Below are 27,968 nucleotides of genomic sequence, written 5' to 3' on the forward strand. Positions count from 1 at the left end.
AGTGAGAGAAAACAGCAATAATTTTGTCTCAGTGGAACACTTGAAAACAAGGGAGCAGAACATTAAACCTTTTCGCTCTCCATTTTGGGTCAAAAGCAAGAATTAGAAAAGAAAAATTTTCCAACACTGAGACATTTATATGTAAGAAAATAAAATTTACATTTAAATATATGAAAATTGTCATCTCCCACAAAAAGGGAGAAAATATTTTGAAGCAAGATAACTTCTATTCTTTGATGATAACATAATCTCATGGGGGAAAAATAAAACAGATAATATGACATGGATGAGTTGACTTATTTATTAAGTGGACCAAACCAGTGGGATAGACTAAGTTAGGTAAAGGATTATGCACACACATGCACATGCACAGAATCTCACGCCAGAAAGCTGAGGATACAGAAAAAGCCACTTTGTAGTGGCTCCATGATGGGGTCTGCCTGAGGGCTTGGCAGAAAATGTTTTAGCAGTTGCATCTTGGATGCTCCGGTTCTACATGGTGCCAGATATCCACATACCAGCTTTCCCAAACTCTTATTGCTGGAGGTGTTTATAGCCACATTATCTCAGATGAATACACCATGGTATCACACTAGGCCGTTCCAGCTGTTTCAGAGGTTGCTGTCCTGGCCCTTTTTGATCCATGGTCCATACCATGGCTCATTCCTCTCTGTTCTTTCTTGCTTGCCTGCTTGCCTGCCTGTCAGCTGTGGCTTATTATGCTTAGTTACCTTAGGAAAATGGCTGTAATACTCCTGCAGCATATAAAAAATACTTTGACGACATAAAATATGTGGAAAAGAATAAAAATTTAAATATCCTATGAAAAGAATTTGCTTTCAGCCATCACAAGATATTTTGCCATCTTTACTGTCCAGGAGTTTTGAAAATCTATCACAACACAGAATATCCAAATAATTTGGCATTGAGACTGCCCATTCCTTGGAAACCCTGTGTTTTGTAATCCAGATGGGTTTAGCTGTAAGGAATTCCCCTAGGTCTTTAGGAACAAAGCACTAGCTGATGCAATTGCTGTCACTAATGATGCTTTGAAAGGACCCAGGAATAAAGACACCAGAGATTCGTTGCTAGAAAGGATTTTCCAGAGCTCATCAACAAAACATTCCTAGTTTGCATATTCAAGATACTTGCAAGGAATGTGCTGACACTGTCATGCCTGGAGCAGGGCTCGTAAGCCTTCCCTACAACAGTGGTGTGCTTGGTGGAGGCAGAAGCCTGTATCCATGGAGCTCTATCCCTACTCCTGTGTTTTTCACTTATCCTTCTGTTCCAATAAGGACAAAAAAAGAACTAGTTTGGTTTTGTCAGGCTGTTTTGTTTTCTTTGTAATTAATGCTAAATGGTCAAAATTATAGCTAGGAATAGTAAAAGTCTAAGGAAAATGTCTCTGTGTGATGGTGGACAAAACCACATTTTACAAAGCACTGCTGCTGATGACATCAGGCCATTTCTTGGGTGGAGTCATGCAGGCATACATGGTAATGATTTGCCATCATTGCTCCTGTACTTTTGACATCCTGAGTCGTCTCTACCTTGCCTATACCAAGTTCCCAGTGCCTTAGTGTATTATCCACTTGAAGTCTCCTTCTGCACATGAGCTTAAGGTTGATATGATTACAATCTGGTTTTCTGTATGATTTTAAGATTTCACATGAAAAATACTTACTTCAGTATTTAAAGAGGAATTTTCAGCTTTGCTGTTTACCAATAGGAATAACTTTTGGAATGTCCCTGGAGAACAAAACTTTACTCCTAAAAACCACTTACTGTTTCTTATTCTCTCACTTATCTCTGGCAGTCAAGTTGCAAATTAATTAAATTCTTAGACAGTATTAGTTTCCACACCTCCTTTTATGCCTAATGCATTTTTAGAGAAACGAAACAAAACAAAACACATTTGAAATGACCCTAAGCTCACAGTGAGCACTGAAACAACTATTTCAAAACACTCTTTGTAAGAGGAAGTTTTTAAACACTTATTCCTCAAGGGTTCATATATGAACTAGTTTTAATAAAAAAATTCTCCTACTAGAAGGAACCTCAATTAATATATGTGAAATATTCAGCTATGACCTGTCAAAATACTCATATTCTAACATATTTCTTGAGACAGTTTGCCCCAGGTAAGCGACTCTCCTAGCTAAAGGCTCACAGATAGATTTTGTGACAGCTTGTGCTTGAATTAACAATTTTAGAAGATATTCACATTTTTCTTTTTTATATGTTTTCTGAAGGTGAGTGTCTGCAATTCTGTTACTATATGGGGCAGAGGGGAGAAAAAAGCTCCGTTTAAGCCTGTGTGTGCACCTGATTGAAATAATAAAGTTTTGTGCTCAAAGGATCTGCAGCTACCTGACACCTAAAAACTTTATTCAGGACATATTGGTGATGTGGATGCTATTCAGCTGTTTTACTGGACTTTTCAACTCTTAGGTGTGTTTTATTAACCAATTATGAAGGCCCCTATTAAAAAAAAAAATCACCTACATTATGAAAATATGACAGATAAAACTCAGTAGGGTGAGCTTTAGCAATTTCCACAGTTTAGGCATTTGTATTGTTAGGGGGTTTTAAAATTATAATATTTGAGTTTTGATGATATTGAAAAAGCAGACTTTCAAAATTATCTTTGTACACTATCCATTATCTATAGGAGTCTCTGCGTCTGTTAGTGTTCTTTAAAACTTTAAATTTCAGAAAGACAACGTATCCAAGTTAACAACACTGAACGGCAATGTCAGCGTGCCCTCTACTGGCTGAGAGTAGTAGCACCAAACAGTAGCAAAAAGGCATTTGTAATGCACCGTGGTCCAAAATCAAAGAGATCGACAGCGGCTTTTAATTTGAAACATGCTGCAGTCGTTAAAAACAGATTTACATCCTTCCCTCGTCTTGAAAAGGTGGTGGTACCATAGGCTGTATGCAGCTCGAAGAAACAGAGTAGCTTCTCTAGAGGCTGCTGAGTGAACCACGGTCATAATGCACCAGGCGCAAGGCTGTGCATCATCGATTGACAAAATGCTTCCCAGAGTATGAAAGAAACAAAGCACGTTCCTTTACATCTCATGAGAGCCTACAAGTTCAGCAAGGATTGTGAAATTCCTGCTTCTGCACAGTCTTTCCCTGCTCTAGTTCTCCACAGGGCCTGTGACAATAATGGGCTACTGGCCTGTGATAAGCTTAGAAAAAGACTGAAAGTTGTACACTATCAAGAGGGAGACAAACACCAAGTAAAACCGACTCCTCAGATAGCAAGTGAAAAGCTCCTTGTGCAGAATGGAAACAATTGCTCAGAAATGGCAGCAGCTGATTGCTGACTGTCAGTATGCATTGTCCAACACTGGGAAGATTTTAACATGTGTCTCTGCTTCCAGTTTCTACCAGGGTATTTTATTACTACTGCTACTGCTACTACTACTATTATTATTATTATTGTTATTATCTCCTCTCAAAAGTATGCATAAAAGCCAGATAAACATACTTCAATATTGCAGAGAGAAGGAAGCGAGAGCTCTTCTTGGGTTACAGGGAATTTTGTGATTCAGTGAAGTTTCTTTAGACATAAAGAAATGACAAATTTGTAAGTTGGGGATTATTTACTGCTTTTGCAGGCTGAGAATCAGAATAGAAACGGAAGCACTGATGCTTGTTGCAGTGTTACATGACAGGGCCTCTGACAATACGGTGTGGATGGCACATCACCATTTAGCTGCACAGTCTAGTGAAGTGCTAATGTTTTGACCTCCAGATAACTATGAAATTGCAATGTATTAATACCTCTAGTTGCCAAACAGCATCCCAGTATTCAGTTGAAGATACCTTCAGCTTAATTCTGTTTTCAGACTCTCAGCTGAAGGCTAGAGTATTAATGCTTAGTAAATATTCTTAAACTGTCAAAAGTGAAAAGTCTGGCCTTGAATAAAAGCAGAATTTGTTTTGGGTGGATTAATACCATGGTTGTACAAAGAAAACAACATACTTTTTTCTCAAGTCCACAGTGTAAACTCTGAGAGCTTTATGCACATTAATATATATCCTCAACAACTCTGTGAAATATGGAATTATTATCAGCCCTGTTGTCTAGCTGGAGAATTAAAACTAAATGCATTTACCCAATTTCAGGCCACAATTCTCTCTCAGCATGGGAAATCAAATCTATGCTGAGTCCCATCCGAGAACCTAAAACAGATCAGGTATGATGTGACCTTGTGACTTTGGGAACCCCATGAGACACTGCTAGACTTCCAGGCCAAAGCAAATAGTAACTTCATGATGCTCCAAAGTGAAAGCAAGGAGGGGTTTCTGGGAGAAGGAATGCTGAAGAAGTTGGTGAAATTATCTATAATGTCCTATGCCTCTGGGAAGCTTACTCATTTTTAACAGCTTTACACACAGCTGAGATATCAGTTCTGCTCTTTTGTACTGTGGATTATTTTCATGTGGTGTATCAGGCTTTTTATCCTCTTGATCAGAAGCATCAAAATGATGCCATTAACATTCCAGCTGCCTTCTATTTACTTTATATCTGTAGTCTGTTCTGATCCTGAAACCACACTTTAAAGCATCTGCTTACAGGAGTTGCAGAAACTGATCAGCTGCCTTAGCACTACTCTTCCCTATCCTCCACTCATCACAGAGGAGCTGGGTACAGCATTCCATCAGAAGATCACTGTAGAATTGATGAAGCTGATGCACCTGCAGCTTCCTTTAAACATCACCACTGATGTGTGCTGATGTCTGTCATCATACTGTATCTTTTCCTCATGGTTCAGGTTTGTATTACAGTAACAGGAGCTGCTTACAAGCTATTACGGCCTACTGGAAAAGGACTGTGAGAGGCCATTTTTTTCTCATGTTGAAGAAGTAAATTATGCTTGCAAGGTTTTCCATTTATGACTGTTTTTCTCTTTGTGCAGTATTTCTTCTAGAAGCACCTCTGATCATGCTTCACTTAAGGCTAGAACCAGAGAAATTCCAGGAATACACATCCTATCTCTAGAAAAACAGAAAAGCAATAAAATTCCTCCCTCTTTTTCTTTCTCTGCTGTTCCCTTCTGATTTAGGGAATATTAACTTTCCAGTATCACCTGAAAATTTAGCAGTAAGAGAGGATGGTTCTGGTGAAACTTCCTACTAGCAGTTTGAACTTCCTTTCTTCCTCTTCTAAATCTAAGAAGGCCTTATTCATCAAGCAGCTTCAGATATATGATACCTGTCCAGGATCTTCTGGTTTTCTTTCTGTTCTTGTGATCAGTGGAAGATCCAGACAGATGGGGATATGAAATGTTTGACTGGGACTGCCCAGCTAGATTAAGTACTACAATTTTTGCTCAGCATATATTAAAGATCAAATCACCTGATAACGTAGGGTTAATATGTTTCTAAAATCATAGCTAAAGTAGGCCTTGGGAACAGGAGTGGGTATTGTAATTACTGCAAACGTTAAATCATGTGAACCGGCACCTGCGTACTACTTGTACAAGTGCATGATGGCATTGAATATGATGATTGCTTAGAAAATATTGGGAATTGTCTTAGCTAAATCATGTGAACCTGCACCTTTGTAATAAATCAGAAATATTGTGGGAAGAGGGGGCTTAAAGTCATGCTTGGGGGAGAACAATAGAACAATATCAAGTTGATGATTAACATATGATTATACAACAGTTATGTAAGGAAAGGGTATAAAATGTGTCCACTTCTAATCCATGTGGAAGTGAGATTTGGGTTTGTCTGTACCCTTGGCTTCCAGAGCTCTTCAATATAGTACCTTCATATAATCATCCAGTGATTATGTGTTTTCCACACTAACAGCCCAACAAATCTCAGCATAAGTCAAGAAAATTTAAGTGCATACTGCACTGAGTTCTACTTGCAGTACTGGCAGAGGATTATCCAGCTTATCAGTTGCAAAGGGTCACAGATGAGTTTTGCCAGGGCTTCATTGCTTCTGAATAATAAATACAAATACTTGAGGAGCTTTACAAACAAAACTTGTGATGGCAACTGGACTAAGTGAAAACTCAAACAGCACTTCAAGGAACCAAACTTTAAATATAGGCACTTCAAATTCATGCTAAATGTTTGAAACTTCGCCAGGGTATTAGTGGAATTCTTATGCAATCAACTCAGTGCAATTATGCAAGTTGTGTATTGTCACATCCACCATCACATCATCTCCATTAAAGTGGGGCTAGAAGAGAGTCATGAACACGGCCAGAGGACTGGAGCGTATATTCAGTGAGGAAAGGCTGAAAGGGTTTGCATTGTTTGGCGCGGAGAAGAGAAGGCTCCAGGGAGATCTTATTGCAGCTTTTCAATATATAAATTAGGCTTATAGGAAAGATGGAGAGAGACCTTTTAAAGGGCCTGTAGTGACAAGACAAGGGGCAATGGTTTTACACTGAAATCAGAAAATTCAAATTGGACATAAGAAAGTAATTGTTTTACATGGAGGATGTTGAGACACTGGAGCAGATTGCCCAGAGTAGTTCAAACTCATGTTGGACACAGCTCTCAGCAACTTGATCTAGTGGAAGGTGTCCATACCCATGGCTGGGCTGGGGCTTGGAACTAGGAGATCTCCAAAGGGCCCTCCAAACCCAAAACATTCTATGACACTGTGATTTCATTATTAATAGTTTAGATGAGGCACCCTCAGTAACTTTGCAGATGATATAAAATAGAGAGGAGTGGCTGATACAGAGGGTTGTTCTGGCATCTGGAGGGACCTGGACAGGCTGGAGAAATAGACTTCATGAACTTCAACTAAGTGAAATACCAGAGCAGATAGTCTTTGTTGTGCAGAAGCACAGCACAGCTAACAGGAGCCTACAGGATGTCACTCCTGGAATCCATGGAGGGTGGTATTGGTGCTCACCGCAGCAGGGAGATAAAATGGGAAATAGCTGTGGGCAGCCAAGTCTAGGGCACTATGCCCATGGTCCAGGGATGTGCAGACCCACAACACCCTGGGACGGGGTCATTATTTGAAGCCATACTCTCTCACTCTCTCTTCATCAGTCCTCATGTCCTCAGCAAACCACTTGCATGACGCTGCAAACCTGTGGTGTGGGAGGAGACACAGTGACTATAGGGATCATTCAGAAATGCTACTAAAACAGTGGTCTTGGTGATATGTATTACAGCTGGTGCCTACTGAAGGATCTTGCTGCCCATGTGGAGGCTCTGAGCACAGGACATGCTACAAAACAGTGACTGCTGAGGGATGGAAAAGTCCCTAGATAAGCACTGTTGGTGGTGGTTGGATAAATCACTGATTCCTCCAGTTTCAGACGGTGACCCAAAGTGGCACCAGTGTGTATCTGTACATGCTAGGAAAGCAGATCCTGTCAGAGAGTGTACTAGCCCCTCCTGGAGCCTCTCAGCTCACAGATGAGGAGCGACAGAGGAGCTTGAGCCTCTTTATCTTTCCCTGAATAATTAGTGCTTCTTTTCAACTTCAGGTTTCACAAAAGGTGAGGAGAAAGTGAAAGACACAAATCCTAAACTCTGTGCAAGGGGGTACAAGAAGCATGGGACAGGAGAGGGCTCTCACTGCAAGGAGTTCAGCTTGTCCACTGTTTGCCCTAGCAGCACCTGAAAGGGAGATGTTCTCTGTGTGTGTCCAAGAGCTGCCAGAGCTTTCAAGAGCCAGCAGCTCTAGGAAGGAAGAGCAGAAGTTGCTGTTTCTTTGACTACTCCACTATGTTTCATGTCCAAGGAAATACTACTGAACAGCTTAGAAATTAACTGTACATTACAGTGCACAGCAAGAATATGTATCACAAAGCTGTTCCCATCTTCTGCATCATGTTAGACCAAATGGCAAGGAAAGACAGCAAAGACTTTTGGAAATTTCCCCAAGTCTGTGCTTGAACTACTAGAGTGCTTAAAGTTTAAAAATAACAAAATAATAATTACAGAACATTCTAGACATTCTGAGCTTAAGTCTAAGACAACTTACAACTTGCTTTGTAGACGTTGAAACATATCTATAGAATGTACTCCTTTTTATACAGCATTACCCAAGTATATGCCCAAATTCTTTACTTCATTTGCCTGTTGCAAAGTCAGCCTACTCCCACACTGGGAAGAAAACCCATTTCCACACGGACATACACACACCCGAATCCCTCCCCTCATGAGATATGAGAAGCTTAGGACACATTCCGAAGCAGAACTATTACTCAGCATAGGAGTGGCCACAAAGATTTGCAAGACCTAGAAGTGTGAAACCAGAAAATAAGTCCTGATAGCAGTTTTCAAGTCTTGTCAAAGTAGTTCATGTGGGAAAAGCAGTAGGATTACCTTCAAAGGCAGAATTGTCCGTAAGCCAGATTCAAATACAAAATTCTGGATTTGACTACCATCTTCTTCCTTTCTGGAGGGAAAAGAATATTTTAAAAGAAGAAAAACCCCACATTTTCAATCACTTCTTTATTTAGGTGGAGAACTGTTCAGGGAACTGTTGGGGTATTTTGCTGTGTTTTCCACAAAGATTCACTCTGCAATAAATAAAGAAGGCTAAAAAGGTAAAAGCTTCAAGAACACTTACAGCAAAAAGAAACCAACATCAAACCGAAAATATTTAGTTATATTTGGCAGTTGATCACTCAGTGCTGGCAGACTTCCCAATTTCCTCTGTGAGGAGCAGTTCTGCAGCCAAGTTTGCTAATTAGGAACCCATGTAATATTTTTAAAATATTTCTGAAAACATACACCTTAGGAAGCAGGATGACAGAAGTTGTAAGACTCCCAGTGAAAAAAGATTATATCCATCAACAACATATCTTATATGATTCTACAACAAAAGAGTCATGCAGTTCCATAGGCAAAGCTTTCAACCAAATGTGCAAAAGCAATCACCTGCCTGCTTTTTTTTGGATCACCCTCTTTATCTTAGTACTGAAAGTTTAGATGCAAACTTTTGTCAGCCCTGGTAATCCTTCTCTTGGCCAAGTCAGATTTTGATCTTACCACCTCAAGAATAAAACATTCTTTAGGTATTACCTGCAGGTGACACAGAAAAGAGCAATAAGGAAGTGCTAAGATTGGTGCAACATGTCACGACCAGGCCCATGTTATCATGATGACTATTCTGTGCAGTCCTTCTGGTCCCATTTATTGAAAGACACTGCAATTCCATACACCCTAAAAAACAGGGCCCCTCAGCAGGGTGGGGCAGCACTGCATGCCAACCACCCTTTTGCTCTAAATCATGCAGATTTATCTCAGGTTGTTGCCCTGTGGTTGCATGCTAAATGCTACAGAATAATGATCTGATAAAATAGCCGGGTGCCAGTGCACTTACTTTGACATCTAGGCCTTGAAATCAACATAGTTAATAGTTCTGTAACTGTTCATAGTAATACTAACTAATTAACTGTAACTGTAGCATAGCACCATTACTGAATCTGTAAAAGTTTCAGGTTGATTGGGTTTGAAACAGATTTCTTCCCATCACTGACATAAACTTCCTTAGAGGCTAGTCATAGGATTTAGGACAGAACTGTCATAAAAAGTTACAGGAATTGTATCTGTATCTATAGTTTTTAATAGTTTGGGTTGGACTGGACTGCAAAAGGTCACCTAGTCCAAGATCCCTGCAATGAGCATCTTCAACTGATGCATTAAGAATTTTTAGCTTCTATTTTTCATGTATCTGTAGTTTTGGTGTGTAGCTCTAGGCTGCATATGAAGCGCTAAAACCCCCTGTTCCCAGCACGTCAGACAAAACAGTTGCTCTCAGTGGAAAATCGAAGGGCACTTTGCTGCCTCAGAGTCCCAAAATATGTAAACAACAGTGAACTGGGGGGAGCAAGCTTAGGGAGGTTGACATTATCAACTGAAGCTGTAATTGGGGAATTGGGGCCCGATACATTAATAAGACAGCACTTAAAAGGTGAAGACCTCATAACTTGGAGTCCACATTGGGTGTAGCCTCACAAGTAGCTCTGTCTGCCCTAAATGTACCTAAAGGCCTTTAATAAATTTTTCTGCTTTTTATTCTCCTTTGTCTGGCCTCTGTTTCAGGTAAGCCCCAGAAAAGGCATCCACCAGGTTGCTCAGAGCCCAGTCCAGCCTGACCTTAAACTGAGCCTTGAATGAAGAGCCATCTCTGAAAGACTCCTCTACCCTGTCAGTGTCTGTGTCAACATGCACTGGGACATGAACACAGGGCAGAGGACAGAAGAGGGGGAAATTAAGAGTGAGAAACACTCCTAGTGGAGGGAACACCAAGGCTGAAGAACAATGAGGTGGCAACAGCCCATGACACACCAGTGGATATTCACAATGAGTCCTGTGCAGGGACTCACCACTGAAAAAGGGGGAAAAAATTAGGATGGAGAAGCAGCAGAGAGGAGCTCTTGTGGACATACTGCATACCTCGAATTACCCATGCCAGTCAGCTGCTGGTGGGGAGGAGTCAGGGGTGAATTTGAGCTTGGGAACTGGGACAGGAAAGGTGATAGCATTTTTATTCTCACTGCACAAAAATACTTGAATTGGTTTAAATTAGTTTTCTCTAAGTCAAGTCTGTTTTGCTTGTGACAATATCCCTGGTTTTATTTAAAACCATAAATAAATTATAAGTTACCATGCCTTTAAGCTTCATTAGGGAGTTTGTGACCACCTGCATTCTTTGATGAGAAATAACCTGTATCTACAAGACTGCATGCTAGTCATTAAGACATTATTTAATGTGGTCAGTGTTAAGTTCATCCTGCTTATGAGGGCCATTATATGCATGAGATTTATTTGACTGAAGTAAAATGATAATGCCAAGGGAAAAAAAAATCACATTTGCAGGAAATGAGGAATATGCTTTCTAAAATAATTTTTTGTTAGCTGAAGTTATCAAAACAGATTTTAAAGCAACAGAGAATAATCCACAACATTATTCTAGTTATTCTCTCAGCATTTATTTGAAATAACAATACTTTCCATGATATAGTTTATACATTAAGCAGTAGGGAATTGTCTTCATTTCACATCATCCAGTACTGAAGTGGCACATTCGAAGCAGCACATTAAACCTCTGATAGAGTCTGTACAATTTAGATAAATAGAACTCTGGATAACTAAACTAACAGAACTTCTGCAACTGTTACCAAAAGAATGCCAAGAAGCTAGGCACAGCACTGTACACACCAAGTGCAGGAAGGAGGAACACGAGAGAACCAACTAAACAGTTGGGAAATGTTTTGCATATACAGCCACATGTCTTTAGTTGCTCAACAAAAAAGTAACATGTTTTATTTTGTCCTCATTGAGGAGAGAGTATGCACAAATGATGTTGAAAGAACACATGGCAGACAGAAACAAATGAAGTGAGGGTTGTGTTTGGTTGGTTACTGTATTCCTCAGTGAATGAGTTTACAAAGGATATCTGGTGCTTAAGCAGCAAGGTTTTGTGCCAAGACTTGACAAGAAACATTAAATAAATGCCAGTTTTATTCCCCATCTTGCCCATTTACTGGCATTTTGGTGAGCATGCTAAAAGTTCCTGAAGGGCAAATTCAGGTGGTTTGTGGTCCAACATTTCTACTACAGGAATCCCCATTCAATAGCTTACAGTTTACCTCTGGAGGGAAATAGGCCTTTTAACAATAATTAAGAATATAAAAATTAGCAGAGAGCAGCAGGACACACAGTACAGTGGCTCACTTTCTGAGAAACCAGAGGATCTACACTTACACTCTGCCTGTGAAAACAGCCAGCCAGTTTGGTTGGAAGATACAATTCTGGTTAGTCAATGTTAGACCTGTGTGAACTGTATCATTAGGAAGGGAAAGATGGAATGGCAAGAACTTTTCCCTCTTTTTATAGAGAACTAATACTGGAAAAGTAAAATGGTGGTGACAGGCATTATCTTCCCAACACCACCTGCACTTCCTGCTACTTCACTGTGAATTACCTGCTTTGCTTGCCACCATCTTCCCCCTTTCATCTCACTAATGGCTCTGGTTACTACCAGGCCAGCACAGTCAATAAACTATCCACGCTATGCTGGCTCAGAAGATACAACGCATCACCACCACATAGTATGACAACACGTAAACCAAAGATGCTCATTAGGAATCGATAACTCTAACCACTGCAGTTTGCACTTGTAAGGTGTAAGAAGCAGCATTTTGAAAGCAGTGGTACTGACACAACTATCTGCGTCAGAGGTGGTGGATCAGCATTCCTAATGGGGTAATGGAACCAGAATATCGACATAATTGATGGGAAAGAAACCTGACTGGCCATGAAGCATCCCCTCGTACCAGTTTTCATCAATCTGGTTAGTGAGGGTAATAATATCACCCTCTTTAAATCCCAGCTCCCCTTCATTCTCTGGTTCAAAGTCATACAGAGCTCGGCAGCATGGCTGATCCATGTGAGCACCTATGGAGAAGAAACACAGAAACAACATGCTTTAAAATCTCAACACTTAGGAGTTCCCATTTTACCACTGTACCTATGGTAGATTTTGCTGTTTCTGGTATCACTCATATGATGATGACAGTTCATCAGTAACATTTAAATTTGGACAGCCAAACTTCATTAGAAGACAGCCATTAGCTTCTGACAGTCTTGAGTTACTGTATGTGCCTGCTGGCAGATTTCTGAGAATCCCAAAAAACCAAGCTATAGCCAGGCCCACACCTGAAAGCACAACTGTGATCAATTTAGAATCTAATTTTTATCTGTTTTTAAAACACAAAAAATTAAGCAAAAGCAAGCTTTACTGGCAGAGAGATGCTTTGTCTGTTTCCCTCGGGTAAGTAGTATAAACGGTAGCATAAAACAACAGTGAAGATATAACTGTGTGTTTTCCCTTTATTTGTAAATTTCACTGGTACAGTTATAACACTGTATATGCTCCTAATCCTCTGAATTTTAGTATCACATTTCCAAAGACTTTTTTTCCCCATTCTCACAAATCACTTCATTGCAGAGCCATCAGAATAGATTCATAAAAAGTTTGAAATGGAGAGATTTCTAATATGCTAGTTCATGAATGTCTTACTATAAACTCTTTAGGATGGCTAATGGATATTACTATAAGTCATTAGTTTGATGGGACTTTCATATGTTCTATGAAATTAACAAATATCCTCCCTCTTCCCTCCCTCTGAAGTCTGTATAGCTTCAAGCCTACCAAAACTGTTACTGGTCAAAATATTTAGGATTTAGCAGCATTGAACTGTAAGCAGTCATATCCCCACCTGAATTTCCATATGATCTGAATGAACCAACGCACCCCACTTCACCATAATGAGTTCTAAGAATACATATCCTATTTTTTTCATGTATACTGGCTTTAAGATGAGTAAGTTTTAGATTCAAATATTTTGCATATTCATTTTGAACACTTGCTCTGGATAAAAGGCGCATGCTTGAGTTATTTTAGGACAAAAATTTTCCATTTCTATAGAACTCAATACGGCAAGTTTTCCAAATACCAGATTTAATTTATTAAATTCTACAGTAAAACCTTATTTTTCTTCTTTACATATTGCTGATGGTGTATTTTGGTTTCTTTGTCATGAAGACTACTGTGCTGACATCAACAAGCCTTATAGCATGTTTGGTATCCTCATTGCTACCAGCCGAAATTTAGAAGAATTAGCTAGTAAAGTCTTTGAAATAATCACCCAAAACATACAGTCAAGAATTTTCAAAGAAGGCATTTCTCTGAAACCAACAATCACTTCAAAAAAAGAACACCTATTGAATAAAATGCTAAATACTGCTCTCTGAAGAGGGAAATATAAATGCTAGAGAGATACATGAACATCAGTTTGCACTGCCTTAGCACAGACAAATGTTCATGACACTACAAAGAAGGAGTGAAGGAGAGGCCAGCCCTCATCATAACATGGGATAACAGATCATTATTGTGTAAGAAACAAATAATAAACCTTCCATGGTATGTGCTGACATTAAGTAAAAATTTCTTTAAGATATTAACTATACACACTCATACTAATGCTTAGTCTTGCTTGTGCAACTCCCAGTTGGACAAAGAAAATAGCTCATATTTCTCATAGTTTTCAGTTATTTTTACTTTCAGTCTCATTGTGTTTTAACACCGGGTTTTAAAAAGCAGGATAAGGTTATGGAGCTCTGGCAGGATAAGGTTATGGAGGTCTGGTCATGGAAAACTTTCAATTGCTATTGTAGTTTTCTAAGTGCCTATTTTGAAAAGACCTGTATTTCAAGATAAGCTTCTAGGACAAAGGAAATTTTTGACCAAAAGACACATTTAAAGCAATGGATAATCCATCTCTGTTCTCCTGGCAGTGAATATGAACACTTTACAAAGAAACAACAATTCAAACATCTCTCTCCTACATACTATTCCCTTTTTCCCTCCTGGAAGAACTGATCTCCAGAAGAAAGTATGCAACTTCTGCATTGACACAAAACTTCAGACAGAGCTGGTTTTTCTGCTCACGATGTACTGACATTACCTGATGGTTTGGGTGTGGTGGCATGGGATATTCCTCCATTGTGCTGTGTATTGTCACCAGTCGAGAAATCCAGGCTCATGCGAGGTTTGGGCTGGTATTCTCGCCTGGGCTGAGATGATGCCTCTTTTATTCTGCCAAAACATGAAGTTAAATATCAAGAGTTAATATCTTGTTAGCAGATAAGTTGCACCAAATACATTTATGTCCAAGGCTGAAGTTCTCATCCACCAATCATCCACAGTAAACAAGTTTTGTCATTTGGAGCAGTTTTTTTGTTTACAACAGTAGTGTAAATTACAAAAGCAGCTGATGTGACTGTGCCATGAAGTTGTTAATTTTTCATTCCTTTTAGAAACCTAGCATTTTGTCTGTCTTCCATTTACCTAACAAAAACAAAGACCTCGTAATAGAGAAAAGCTCATTATGTGACTATCACTGCATAGAGAAGGACTTCACAAACATTTCTGTCCTCATTTTTAGGATGATTTTTTGCTTCTAACCCTGGCACGCATTAGCTATTCAGTTGGTTGATGCCAACTCTTGTCGTTTTGTAAGAAGACTCTGTGGGAATGTAATGACTTCAGTTGCAGACTTGGTTAATTTACAATTTGGAATATTTCTTTCATAAAGGGACAAAATTTCAGTCTTCCTGACTCTCAAAATAGAAATGTATTTATCATTTATTTCAACTTATTCTTCTAATTGAGAAATCTAGAATTTCTAGGGAAGAATATATTTTCAGATTCCAGGGTAAAATCCACAGAAGGGATGAACAGAATCAGAGCAGCTTATGTAGAACAACAGCCAGTCATATTTCTAATTTCACATATGAAAGAACACTTTGTATGTATTTAAAAGACAAGTTGGTTTCTCTAACCTTTCCTATATCTGCCCTAGACTTGCTGCTGGTAGCACATTTCCATTTATCCATTGAAAAGATCTGCATCTAAGATAATGACTTTTGATCCTGATAGCAAGATTTTCTTTACCATCCAAAATGCTATTATAGGCCAGTCCTCAGAGACTGCTTTTCTTCCACATTTAAAACCAAACCCATGAAATAATGGAAGTTGTCCAAGTAAATATAAAGTCTTTGCTGTGTTTCACTCATTAATTAAAGTTATTTTTTCAAGACAGTAAAATTTAAAATAAGCATTTAAACTAGTTCTGTTACACTTAATGCTTTCATGAAACAAACACCATTTTTTTCAGATTATGAACTGTAAGGTGACAGTTCTAGTGACTTGCTAAAAATTACCCAAAAGCTCAGCATGAGCCATGTTTCTTAAGAAAAGAAATATCTCCAAGGAAACCATTCCTGCTTCCCATGACAGCTGCTCTGTCATGATACTGTGACAGGAAAACTGCATCCTCATTTCCTTTGGTGAAAAAGGGTGAAAAAGTCTTCCCCGTTCTTCCAATTTTAATTAATTTTACTGAAATGTTTCCCAATGTTTATCAAGGGCCTGATGTTTCCCATCTCCTGGAATCATTGTATTTTAAGGAAGTTTATGCCTCCCATTAATTTGTAGAAAAAAAATTAAACTCTTGCGCTTACACTTCCTGACGAAATTTTTGGAGTCTAATCTAAATAGCCCAGAAAAAACAGAAGATAAGTGCATTTTAAGTTTCTCATAGTTTTTGCAGTCTAACTCATGCTTTTCAAAAATTCTGTTGTGAATATTTTACACAGGACAGTGTTGGTAGTTAAAAGGCATTGTCCATTCCAAAAACCAGGATGAACAGGTTCCACTCACTGTTTTAAAAAGTGCCTAGAAAATGGGCAGTATGTGCTATAGACATCACTGAGAGTGACCAGTAACAAATTGGCTCAACTTAAAAGTAAAGCATAATTTATTTTCTGGTCCATATAGTAAAAAAACCAATCCCCAAAACCCAGGGGTTATGTATTACTTGCTACCTGCATATCACCAGCAGGAAAAGACTAGTGGTTTGGATAGTAACAGTTCTACATCCCTGCCTCATCTCTGGCGTGAACACATCACAGTGCTCAATTTGTGTCCAGTGGTGTGGACAAAAGATGATTTAGCCAGCAGCCTCTTAAAAATTAGGGATGCACAGTAACTTTATGCAGAAGATTTACTTCAACTGAGATATAATAGCATTCTGATGCAAGGTCCTTGGAAAGCAAAAAATCATTCATGGCTGAAACTGAAAGCAAAAATACTGACCAGTTAGCAGAAATTTCAGAAGGGCAAAGGATCATATGAACTGATACAGGAAGAGAAATCTATTGCAGAGAGAGGTATGTTCATTTAATGGCATAATTTATGTATTACCAAATAAACCACCTGTTCCTGAGGAATTTTTAATGCTTCTGTAAAGAAAGTGAATTGCAGTATTCTTTGGCAAGTGCTAAAAATTGCTTTGCTAGTTGTTTAGACAGTACTGCAGACTGTATCCAGAAACAGTCAGCTGGACAGCCTACCTAACAAAACAAGTGCTGCTCCTAATTATGAATATATTAAGACTTAGAGCTGAATGAAGTTTTCAGGATGCTTGCGCTGGGAAAATTAACACTGACAGACCCAGGAGTATGAGCAACTTGAACTATGCTAATGACATCAGAAAACAGTTGCCTTCAAACAGTATGTGAACATTATCTCCTCTTGGGAATTACATGCAGCATTTACTAAGAGTCTTCCAGAACCATATAGGTAGAGAAGAAAACTTTCTTGTATGTTAAATTTCCTTGAAGGATGTGTGTGTGTGTGAAGCTGATCAATCTGTTTTGATGGAAACAAAAATCCTAAAATAAAAATTCTAAAACTCTGTAAAAAGGATATTGTAGGAATTCTGATAGCATATGCAGTTACACAAAAAGGGACAGAAGAGGTAAACTCAGTTAAGTTTTGTATCAAGTTTGACCTGATAATAGGAGGAATATTTAATAAAGTGGTAAATAATGAGGGTCTCACTACCTGGCTCAGGAAGATCTTCAGGAAGACAAGAATGCAACAAGATATTCTTTTTCAAAATCAATTTTTAACATCTTCTTTCAGAATGAGCATATTTTGTGAATATATGAACAAACAGTAAGGAATCCAAAGCTCCAAGTCTCACTGAATTCAGTATTTATAAACTTTTAGTTAACTTTAGTTATACTTTTAGTTAACTCACTTTTAACAGCTTTACTGAGCTCAGATGCTCTCCTGAACTCATACTCAGAACTAGATGCATCTCCAAAACATTTAATTCTCAGCTTGAAATTGTCTAATGAAATGGCTCTTGTTTTCATAAACATACAAGTACCAAGTTGAGAAAAATAACTGCATTGCATTCTACTCATAGGTTTTCTACCTCTGTAAAACTAACAAACTATTCACGAAACTTACAAAAAGTACATTACCTGTCTTCCAGCTTAGATGTAACTCGCTGTAGGATCTGTGTGGCCTGCTTGTGGTACTCCAGCTGGGCTTGCACAAGAGCAGAAAGCTGGCTCACTTGCTCAATCTGAAGATTGACATTAAAACATCAGACCTTAGGTGAATACTTACAGCTCAGGCAATAGAGAGTAAAGACACTGTTCACTGCAAAGACAGTTTTACTTATCTCTCTAAAAACTTGATTCATCTTTATAGTTAGCAGTAAATTTTTACAGATCAGTCTTTATTCGCTACCACATCTGATTATGGCCTGGTCTGGAATGGCAACTGCAACTCTTCTCCACTGATCATCTCTCCATGGCTGATATGCATGAACAGCAGCCTACACACCTACCACATTCAGAAAACACTATGAAAGTTAAAAAGAGTCTGCAGTGAAGTTATAATACGCTTTCTCCCTCCATACCTTTAAAGGGTGCAGCACCATAGAGACTATGGTTAACCTTCTGTTGTATTCTGGCCTGTGAAGCAGACCAAAACAGAAAGATGCTACATGCTTTGGGATGCAGAATATTTGTAGTGTCGGCAGAGAGAGTTCCACTTCATGAGGGAAGAAACACCCCAAACCCCACTTTGTGGGCAATGCAATTGCTAGAAGTTTCCATAGCACACAATGCCCCAGTGCTGTAATGTTGGCCAGCACCATCTGGCCACATGGGGATGGATGTTGCTGCAGGGATTAACACTACAAACTTGTTGTATTTCTTTGATTTCATTGCAGCTATATTTAATTTCCGTGCAAATATTAAGTTCTATATGCAAATATTTTCAGGTTTGTTATGGCTCCACTACATCAATCTGGTAATAAAATGAGGAGTTAGATTAGCTGTGTACTTAACATAATCAAATAATTCACATCAACAGAAATACTTATTTTCTTTGACTACATATTCTGTAAGGCAGACTTCAGCTGATGTGAACAGCCACAATAACTCTGGGTCTTCTATTCAGTATTGCATCACATTACAGCAGAGACCACAGGGTTGTGGGTTCATTATTTCTGATCTTTACAATCCTCTCAGCAGCCCACACACTTGCAAAAGCAAAAGCTTTGGCACAAACCCTATAACCACAACTAAGTAAAAGTAATTAGTTACATTTACATAATTCTAAGAAGAAAGATGCTTTGGTTTTGTAAGTAACACTTTGCAGTTAGGAAGCACAATGATTCTACAGAGAACTTAGGTTCTTTAGCTCAGTTTCCTATAAAATACCTAAAAAAATGGTCCTACGTGGACATGCTGTACATTACTATAGCTTCTGAGCCTCTCACTGTGTCCAACAAGGAGGAAAGTGCTTCCACCATCTTTCTAAGACTGTTCAAAGAGTAACAAGGGTTATCTCACATCCATCTCCAGAAGGTTGAACATGCTTGACTCAGCTATTTCTTTTGATTCATCAAATTTCTCCAGAGCTTGGCGAAGTTCTTCATCAGGGAGCTTGCCCTGTCTTTTCTTCTTGTAATCAAAATCCAGGCGTCGACCCTCCATTTTCTTCAGGTGATGCTAAAAAAATAAAAAAACACTAATGCAAGCACAGAATAAAGGATTTTTTCCAACTCTCCTGATTTTAAGTCAGTAGTCCACGCACACTTGCAAGCATATGCATGTTTGTTGTCTATCAACCCTTCCCCAGAGGGGAGAAATTCAGAACAATAAAATAGGTGGGTTTATGTATCATTTAAGAAGTGACAATATAAATGAGAGACCAACACTAATAAAAGGCCAAGTAGGCTGGACAACTTCAATTGCCATCTGTTTAAAAGATATGCAGATTCCTTGCTTTTCCACTGTAATGCAGAATTACCTGTTTCTTTGCCCTAGATGTTCAGGAGAAAATTATTTTAAAAGCACAACTTAGTACATTCTTCTCTGTGTAACAACACTCTTAAACAGAGCAACACGGAAAATAGTTTTACCATTTCTATCAGGCCATTAAACTATCCTAATGTTATCTTATACTGAAGATTTTCTAGATTGTAAACTGAGGTAACATTCACATTACTGTGTTTAGCAGCTGCCACATCCAGCTGGCCAAAAGCTAATGCTACCGGCATGACCATGATTACATTAGGTATTTATTTTTTCTCAGAAGAATCAATTTGTCATCCACTATGATATTTATAACTACCAATATTATAAAATATATCAAACAGCCCAAGACATCTCTCATCCACATATATTTAACAGTATGAAAGCCTTACTGAGTTGAGAAGAGCAGCTACTTAAGCAGATAAGCATTTGCCGTATACTAGAAAACAGAATGTAAACATCCTTACATCTGTTTTGTGGAATGAGCTTTCAAACGGTGAGATTAGAGTACTGTGTTCACGCCTGCATAAGACTGAAAATTCTACCATCAAAAAATGTTCAAATTTTGATCTTTCCCTTTCTAAACCATCAACAAGTGACACAGAATTGAAAAGTAAAGTTCAAGACAAAGAGATGAAATTCAAGTCATCTTCAAACCTGAATGCCCCATTTGAAACTACAGACCTAACAAAAATTCTGAACATATACACATTCCACACATTTGGCATTATTAAAATGCTGCATTGAGGGCAATACCTGTATTTCTCTCAGATCTTTGTCATGGAGATTCTGAAGTGGGTCAATGAAGTTCTGCTTCACTTCCATATCTAAGGAGTCCTTGACTTCAGAAAGCTCTTTCATAGCTTCTCCTACATCAACAAGTGCTGGTCCTAAAATAAAAGATGCAATTTATCTCAAAATAACTTAGTTTTGAATCATCATAGAATGAAAGTGAGTCATGGAAACTTAATGGAATTTTCAGTTATTATTTCATTTGAAGTCTCAAGTTTAGGAAAGAAACAGATGATGCAGTGTGTGAAAGAGCAACATGGATTTTACACGTCTGCAGCCACCAGAGTTCATGCCTCGTAATACAGCTGAATTTGTGGTTCCATGCTGTGTCAAGACAGCCTCCTCCACATCCCCTGTTGTCTGTTTGTCCCTCACTCGGTTGAAATGAACATGCTAGAACAGAAGTAACTGTATTTGCTCAGTGTCGCTATCACCAGACCACATTAAAAAATAGTTTTAATTCAAGTCTAGGTCTCCCCATTTCTATCAGTGAGACTGGAGACAGATATGTAAAAATTCTTAACAATTTCACAGATTTTTTTTTTAATGAAAGGTTTATTTGATGAGAATACAAACTTCATAGTACTACTACCGTGAGTGGTCTACTACATAGACTACTGAAGTTTACATGTATGAAGCTCATAAACTTCAATAACACTAATTACCAGCCTTCTGAGATTTCCTCCAAGATTAACTTGAGTGCCACAAAAATTACCACTCTGTTTTACTTCCTCTGAATAAAAAAAAATAAAAAAGCAAGAAGTTTGAGGTGTTGGTTAAGGATAAAAAAAATCCTCTTTCAAAGAGTACAAAGGGTCTGAAAACCAAAATATGAGAGAAATCAGAAGGAGCTTTGTCTCTCAAGCAGTGGATGCCAGCAATACACTGCAAAATGAGAGAGCCTTCCAGATTTGGACAAAGAGTGATAAATAGCCATAATAGCTGCTATTAGTTAAGAATGTGAAAATAATTGCCATATCTATTCTGTTGAATGCTAGTGCAGTTATCAGAAAATTTCAGCAATTTGTAGAAACTAGATTATATTAGTTCTCCATTTTCCTTTTAAAAATATGTTTTAAATTTAGTAAATGAGAGGCAACCAATCTAAAAAAAAAAGTCTATATCACATATCAAACTACATCTGTCAAGCTATCTAGTGAATTACATAAAACAAGCATGAAAGTACTTTTTCTATTCCAAATGTCTTTATGTCATAAAAACAATTTTATGAAGGTTCAAATAGAAAATAGGAATTTCACAGTCCCATTTGAGGGTCCTGTGTATTGTCATACAAAAATGGCCACAGAGAAGTCCATAAAAAACCAGACAGAAAGACAAAATATGCTGTTGTGAATGTCATCTTTTTATAATCAGAACTCTATTGCTGAACACAGTCTTAAGAGTCAGTTTAACATTTGTAACTCAGACAGCTGCAAACTCATTTGGGCTTTGAGGGAGGAGCAGTTAGCAGACAAGACAGATGTATTCACTAGGGCCTAAAAATGTGGAATTTGGTTTGAAAAAAGTCTATTAAATCTATTAGTTTAAATAACTAATTACAGTTATTTACTATAACTAATAACAATTTAATTATTAAATCTACTAAAAATCCGTTAGTTTTTATTCCTTGCCTGGAATGAAGACAATAACAGTTAGTTTAAGGATTCTGAGAACAAAAGGGCTTTGTTCTATATATACATAAACAATAATACAATTTCTGTCCATGCACATATTTCATCCCAACACAGCCACTGTATCACAATTTATGACAGAGAGCTGAAGCCTATCTGGCTATGTGTCCAAATGGAAACAATTTGTCTTTCACTTGTGAGGAAAAATTCTCCAGTCCAAATCTTCAAAAGATACACAAAACAGGCCTAGGCCAACCTTAAAAGCAAAGTCTAAAGAAGCAGAACTCTAATGCTTCTTGCAGAAGTTCTTCCTCTGTAAGAGTGCAGCCCTTTAATAATGAAAGCTATATGAAATTTTACTATCATTTTTATTGCATTATAACAGAAAGGGAAATAAACAAGTTACCAAAGTTGCATTCTTCACCAAGTTCTCGGCCAAATTTCAGCATCGCATCTGCTAGCAAGGCTTCTGCCTGAGGGTAGCCTGGTCCCTTTTCTTGGCCTCGAATTTTTGACATGGTGTTGATCATGCTGAGTTTAGCTCTGGAAGCTGAACAAGGTAAGTGACAGAGGTTACAAACATGCAATCATTTGCCTACACAGGCATGAATGCATTCTTGAATGCATTCTTGTGTTTAAATTTTTCTGAGTATTTTAGTATTTTGAAGACACTAAGTTTAGGACTAAGCCCTGTTTTTCATCAGTTCTTTTTAGAGCAAAGCAACAAAATGTTGTTGTTCATTACCATTTTTCTTTTGCTGATAAGACTAGAGAAGAGTCTCTGTCCTGAACTTTTAAGTCAAAGCTTCCTTTGAAATGACTTGGACAGAAGTAAGCCCAGGAACACTCCCAATATAGCATGTTTGACACGTGACAGATAAGAAAATCTTTAAGATATCTCCAAATTCTTCTTAATCTTAAAATCCCTAGGTACCAGATGGATACCAGATTGAGCCAGCCTTCCTCTCAAGGAAAAGGGCAGACTAGGTACACTCAAGATTAAATGGTGGTGCCCCCCATTTTTTTTAAACATTTGTAAGTTTTTCTGTTGTAGAACATTAAAGAAAGCCTATGTCCCCAGACATGATGTCCAGCAACAATTGCAAAACTGTTTGCTTTTTCTGGAAGGATATGGGGAAACTCCTACTTCAATGAGGTTTTCAACTGTACTTTAGCTTGCATTTTATTTCAGACACAGAACTGCAGATCAAAAGACATAAATATCGTAATTGACAAAAACGAAGACAGGAAACGTAAAACAACTACTTTGTTTGCTGATGTGCTTTAGTGAATTTTTGCAATTACTGCATGTGAATAACCTGATGAGAGTGAATTAATTAATGCCACTTGACTTCAAATTTTGCCAGCTAAATCCTGTTGCCAGCAATGCTGACTCAGAGCATGTTTCTTAACTACATTGTGTGTGCTTCTGGAGGGCAGCTGTGAATACCTCTACTTTCCCCCTTGCAAGTGCTTGACTTTGTAAGGTGCTCTTAGAAGTTTGTATTTCTGTTTAGAAAACATTAGTAGTTCACACTGTTGTGTGCTGATTTCATTGGTCAAAACCTTGCTCACATCAAAACACTAGCAGATGGGAGTCAACAAATGTTTTTAATATATTTATTGCTAAAAGTGCATATCAAGAGAGAGTTCTTGTTGCTGAGTATGTTTCACTTTGTAGCTTATGTATCTGTTTGCGCAGATACAGGCATGGAAACAGACACAGGAAAATCAGGCAAGTCTCACAGTATTTACTTTGCCTGAAAAGCAGCTGTGAAAGCAGCATTTGTAACATTTAGTAATTATGTTTTTGTTAGTTTTCCCACTACCCTTGAGTGCCATGAGATTATGCTTTTCAATATCTGAATTTCTTGATGCCTTATGTTTGTACCCACTACAAAACTGCAGTCAGCAGACTTGCTGACTGTTCAGTATAAGAATCTGTATTTTGACAAAGTTAAATGTCATTGAAATGATGGTGACAATGAGAAAATACAGAAGCACAAAAGAAACGAAGGCACAAACAAAATTAGGAGAACTGAGGCAGCAAGCTGACTTAACTCAGGGACATATGAGAGTATTTCCAGAAATTAAAGAAAGAAATGTAAGGGTGAATATAAAAAAATAAAGTAGCTATATTTTGGACAGCAAGGTAAGAATAGAAAGCAAAAGCTAGACAATGATGCATACTGCTTTTATTGATGTTTCAAAACACCATGGACCAGGCGATCTGTAGTATCACCATACTATTTTATCCAACTGTTTTCTGAGCACATCTTATTTATCAAAGAATGCGTGCTACATCCCAACTCCTCTTCTTCCTACCCAACCCAAGTAAACTTTTAATCTTCTTTAAAATACTACTGTTAAAGGGTTTGTTTCCTGTTTGTGGTTTGTTTTATTTTGTGTTTTTACCACAAAATTCCCTCCTTTTTCCCACTGTAATATTCCTAATTTTTATGGAAGTAAAAAAGCAAATGAGAAGTGCTAGAAATTGGCATTTCTGGTGACCCACATAAATGGCAATACAGTTGTAGAGAGGGTTTTAAAAGAGAAAAGTTTTTATTTTAATGGGAAAATAAACTGCAATTCTTCCCACTACAGGAAGCCCTCTTGCAACTGACTTAAAACAATATCAGGTGAGTGATGAAAAGGTTTAGTCTTCCTTTCCTCTTATTTGTGGAACGAATAACATTTTCTCATTATATAAGCATGAAAGTAATCTTCCTCTTGCCTATTACGATTTAAATTTTTTTATTCTCCTTGCACGTGCCACAAGCAGATGAAGGGATATGTAGCTAGACTATGGAAAATGTTCTTTCGTGCAGCACTGCAAATTTACATCTGCCTGAAGTGCCTGAAATCACACCCTTAGCTACTTACAGAAATATTGCTCTTTGCTTTTGCTGTGAGCCTGTTTCACGATTCTCAGCAATCATAACCACTCAGATGTGTCAGAAAGGCAGTCAGAGAAGTATTAAACAGCAAAGCTTATTACTCAGTCTACACAGTGTTGCTTAACAGCAGTTTGATAGCAGCTAACAATTTTATCACTATCCCCATAATGTTTGCCAATCCTGTTGCTTTTCCTGCAGAGTACTTTCTTACAATGAGCAATGAAGCTGTGGACTCAAGTCATAAACAGAATTTCATCTGCTGATATAGAAACTGTTCTAATCATCATTATTTTCTCTCTAGCAGTTCTTGAATTGTAAATACTATTCCTCTTGTTTTTCTTTCAATCCACTGTCAGCATCAAAATACTATCTTCTCTTCTGCGATCTAACATAAAAATATCACCAATTATTCTGTACCAGCAATAGTCCTTCAGCATAACACATAGGAATTGAAATATTTCACAGCAGCTCAAATTTGTTTCCAGGTAAAAGGAATAAAATTTCTCAGTCTGAATGCGTGAATTTAGTCTGTAGTTCCATGAAACTCTAAGATATTTATGGTAGATACAGGGCCTAATTTTACCTTTAGGGAAGTGGTCATAGAACCAGCCTGACAGAGTTCAAGGAGTGTTTGGACAACACTCTCAGGCACACACTGTGACTCTTGGGGATGCTGCTGTGCAGGGCCAAGACTCGGCAGTCCTTGAGGGTCCTTTCCAACTCTGCATATTCTGTGATTCTGTGATTTATCACAAACTAACCCTATTGACACTATCAGTGATGCTGGCATTGACTTATGCTAGTATCAAAACACTGATGTTCTTAGATCACTACAGAAATCTCCATATTATTCAGTGTAATGGTTTACTTGTTTATTGCAGTTCCAGATCACCCCTCCCTGTGAGAAACCTTTGACAAAGGGAAGCATAATTCGCCGTTAGCCCAATCAAATGTGTTCTTTCAACTCCCCATGGAAAAGACTCATTGATTTCTATTTTGAGGGTTCAATTTAGTCATCTCTGATTACACTTGATTTTCTGTCCTGTTCTCAAGTATGACATCAACAGCTCTTTCACACTGTCTCTTTTCTGTAATAAGGATGGGAAATTGCCAGAGGACCAGAGGAAAAGTGGTATCTCTTCTTGTGCCGTGAAGGAAATTGCTTTGGAACTTTTCCTTTTTTCCCATGGTCTGCAAGGACTGGCTGGTCCTTTTCCTTCACATGGCGAATGACTGGGAAGGTAAAAGGAAAAGCTGTCTCATGCAGACACTCCTCCTGTGCCTCTCCTGACCCCCACATGTTGCGGGCTGGCTCAGGGCCTCACCTGCCCCACACCGGGGCAGTGCCTGGTGCTGGAGCTGCAGCTGCTGCCACCCCAGTGCCTCCAGCTCCTGGCTGGAGCAGTGGGATGGGTGCTGGCTGCCTCCCTACTGCCCCGGGTACTCCACAGCCATTGCTGGCTTCCAGGGAGTCCCCCATGCTCGCAGTGCTGACACACAGGTTCCTACAATTCATGCACCTGGCTGGTGGGTGTGTGCTGCCCACTGACCTAAAGCAAGAAGACTCAGAAGGAAAACAAGCCTTCCCAAGCCTGTCTCCCTTCACCTTAACAGCCTAACACATGCTCATTTCTGTTGTTTACCTCAGTAACTTCACCAATTTTGTGTCAACCTTAATTGCACCAGTGAGGATGAGCTCTGTCAGACTTTAGACTGGTAAGAAAGAGTGTTTTCAAAAAGTGCTGTGAAATTGTAAAACTGTAAAATTAGATTACCTGGATTTGGCTGAAGATACTCTATTGTCTTTGCCATTATTTCCACAACTGCCCTGCTGGTAACATCCACTTTCTAAAGGACAGAGAGGTAAAAAGAAACATGGAAGTTAGACAAAAGGATATTTTTCTCTCATTTTTTCCTATAAAATCTTTTAAGTCTTCTTGTAATTTTATTTTTATGTCCTTCAGAACAGTCCTGGTAACATAAGGGTGATAATACCTGGAAAATTACTAAAGCATGAGTCCACCATTTCAGTTTATATCAGATCCATTCTCAAGTAAGACCATTAGTACAGAGTACTTCAGGACGTGTTAGGAATTTGATACAACTCACTGCACAGTGCTAAGTCTTTACATCACCCTGGGAACCATCCACATTAGGGAAGAGTTTTCGGTAGAACAGTCACTGGCAACTTTTTGGAGAATTGGCTATCTTTGATCCCCTAGGAACAGGCAAAATGAGAGGAAAGCAGAAGTCAGCCAAAACCAACCATTGACAATAAAATGGGCTGTTTACCTCTTTCAGAGCAAGGTCTGGTAAACTGGGGTAAGGAAGACCAGTTATCACTCAATTTCCAGTTTCAGCTTATTGGCATGAATGCACTGACCATTTATTTCCCCCTGGCTGATTCCTATATTTAGGATTTTAAAATACTTAGAACTGAATAACATGACTTTCTCCTACTTTCTTCTTTAGTAAGAAGTCTTGCTTTCTTAGGAAGTAGTCCCTATCCACTTCCTAGAATGAATGTAGCTAAGTATGCAACTATTCTCACTCTCAGAATCAGGTCTCAAAGAAAACATGCTGCTTTGGCAGATTGAGGGATCCCTGTAATCTGTCTTGTACTCTGTATTTATGAGGATACATTGCATTTCTCTGCAGGGCAGCTTGTGTCCCACAGAGTGAACTCCTTTACCATAATGACAAGTTCCTATTTTAAAAAAGAACACCTGAGTTATGTTGGTTGCATCACGATGTCTTTCCTGTTTCCTGTTGTCACTGCCATCTGCCAGGTCTTGCTCTGTCCCTTACACAGAGAAGGAGGAGAGGTGTGCCAGACCTGGGTGAATAAGTAGCTGAACTGCCTGACAGGGAGCCCAGAACTAGCTAGGAGGCTGCAGAGGATGGTGGGGGCAAGGGCCTGTAGAAGGATCATGTCAATCGCCTG

General features: G+C 38.6%; 1 protein-coding gene across 1 annotated transcript in view; it reads right to left on the reverse strand.

Annotated features, from left to right (window-relative positions):
* Positions 1–10,921: 10,921 nt before the first annotated feature.
* Positions 10,922–27,968, reverse strand: part of SH3GL2 (SH3 domain containing GRB2 like 2, endophilin A1) — an 86,081-nt gene continuing 69,034 nt past the window's right edge. Inside the window, exons 3-9 of the mRNA XM_085042083.1 lie at positions 26,800–26,872; positions 22,534–22,677; positions 20,461–20,594; positions 19,240–19,398; positions 17,857–17,960; positions 14,487–14,617; positions 10,922–12,414 (exon numbers count right to left, since the gene is read on the reverse strand). Of these exons, the coding sequence (XP_084898209.1) occupies positions 12,215–12,414; positions 14,487–14,617; positions 17,857–17,960; positions 19,240–19,398; positions 20,461–20,594; positions 22,534–22,677; positions 26,800–26,872 (945 nt within the window). The 3' untranslated portion in view covers positions 10,922–12,214. The remainder of the gene's footprint in view (positions 12,415–14,486; positions 14,618–17,856; positions 17,961–19,239; positions 19,399–20,460; positions 20,595–22,533; positions 22,678–26,799; positions 26,873–27,968) is intronic.

This window comes from Lichenostomus cassidix, chromosome Z (assembly GCF_008360975.1).
Source record: "Lichenostomus cassidix isolate B80296 chromosome Z, HeHo_3.0, whole genome shotgun sequence".
Taxonomy (NCBI): Eukaryota; Metazoa; Chordata; class Aves; order Passeriformes; family Meliphagidae; genus Lichenostomus; species Lichenostomus cassidix.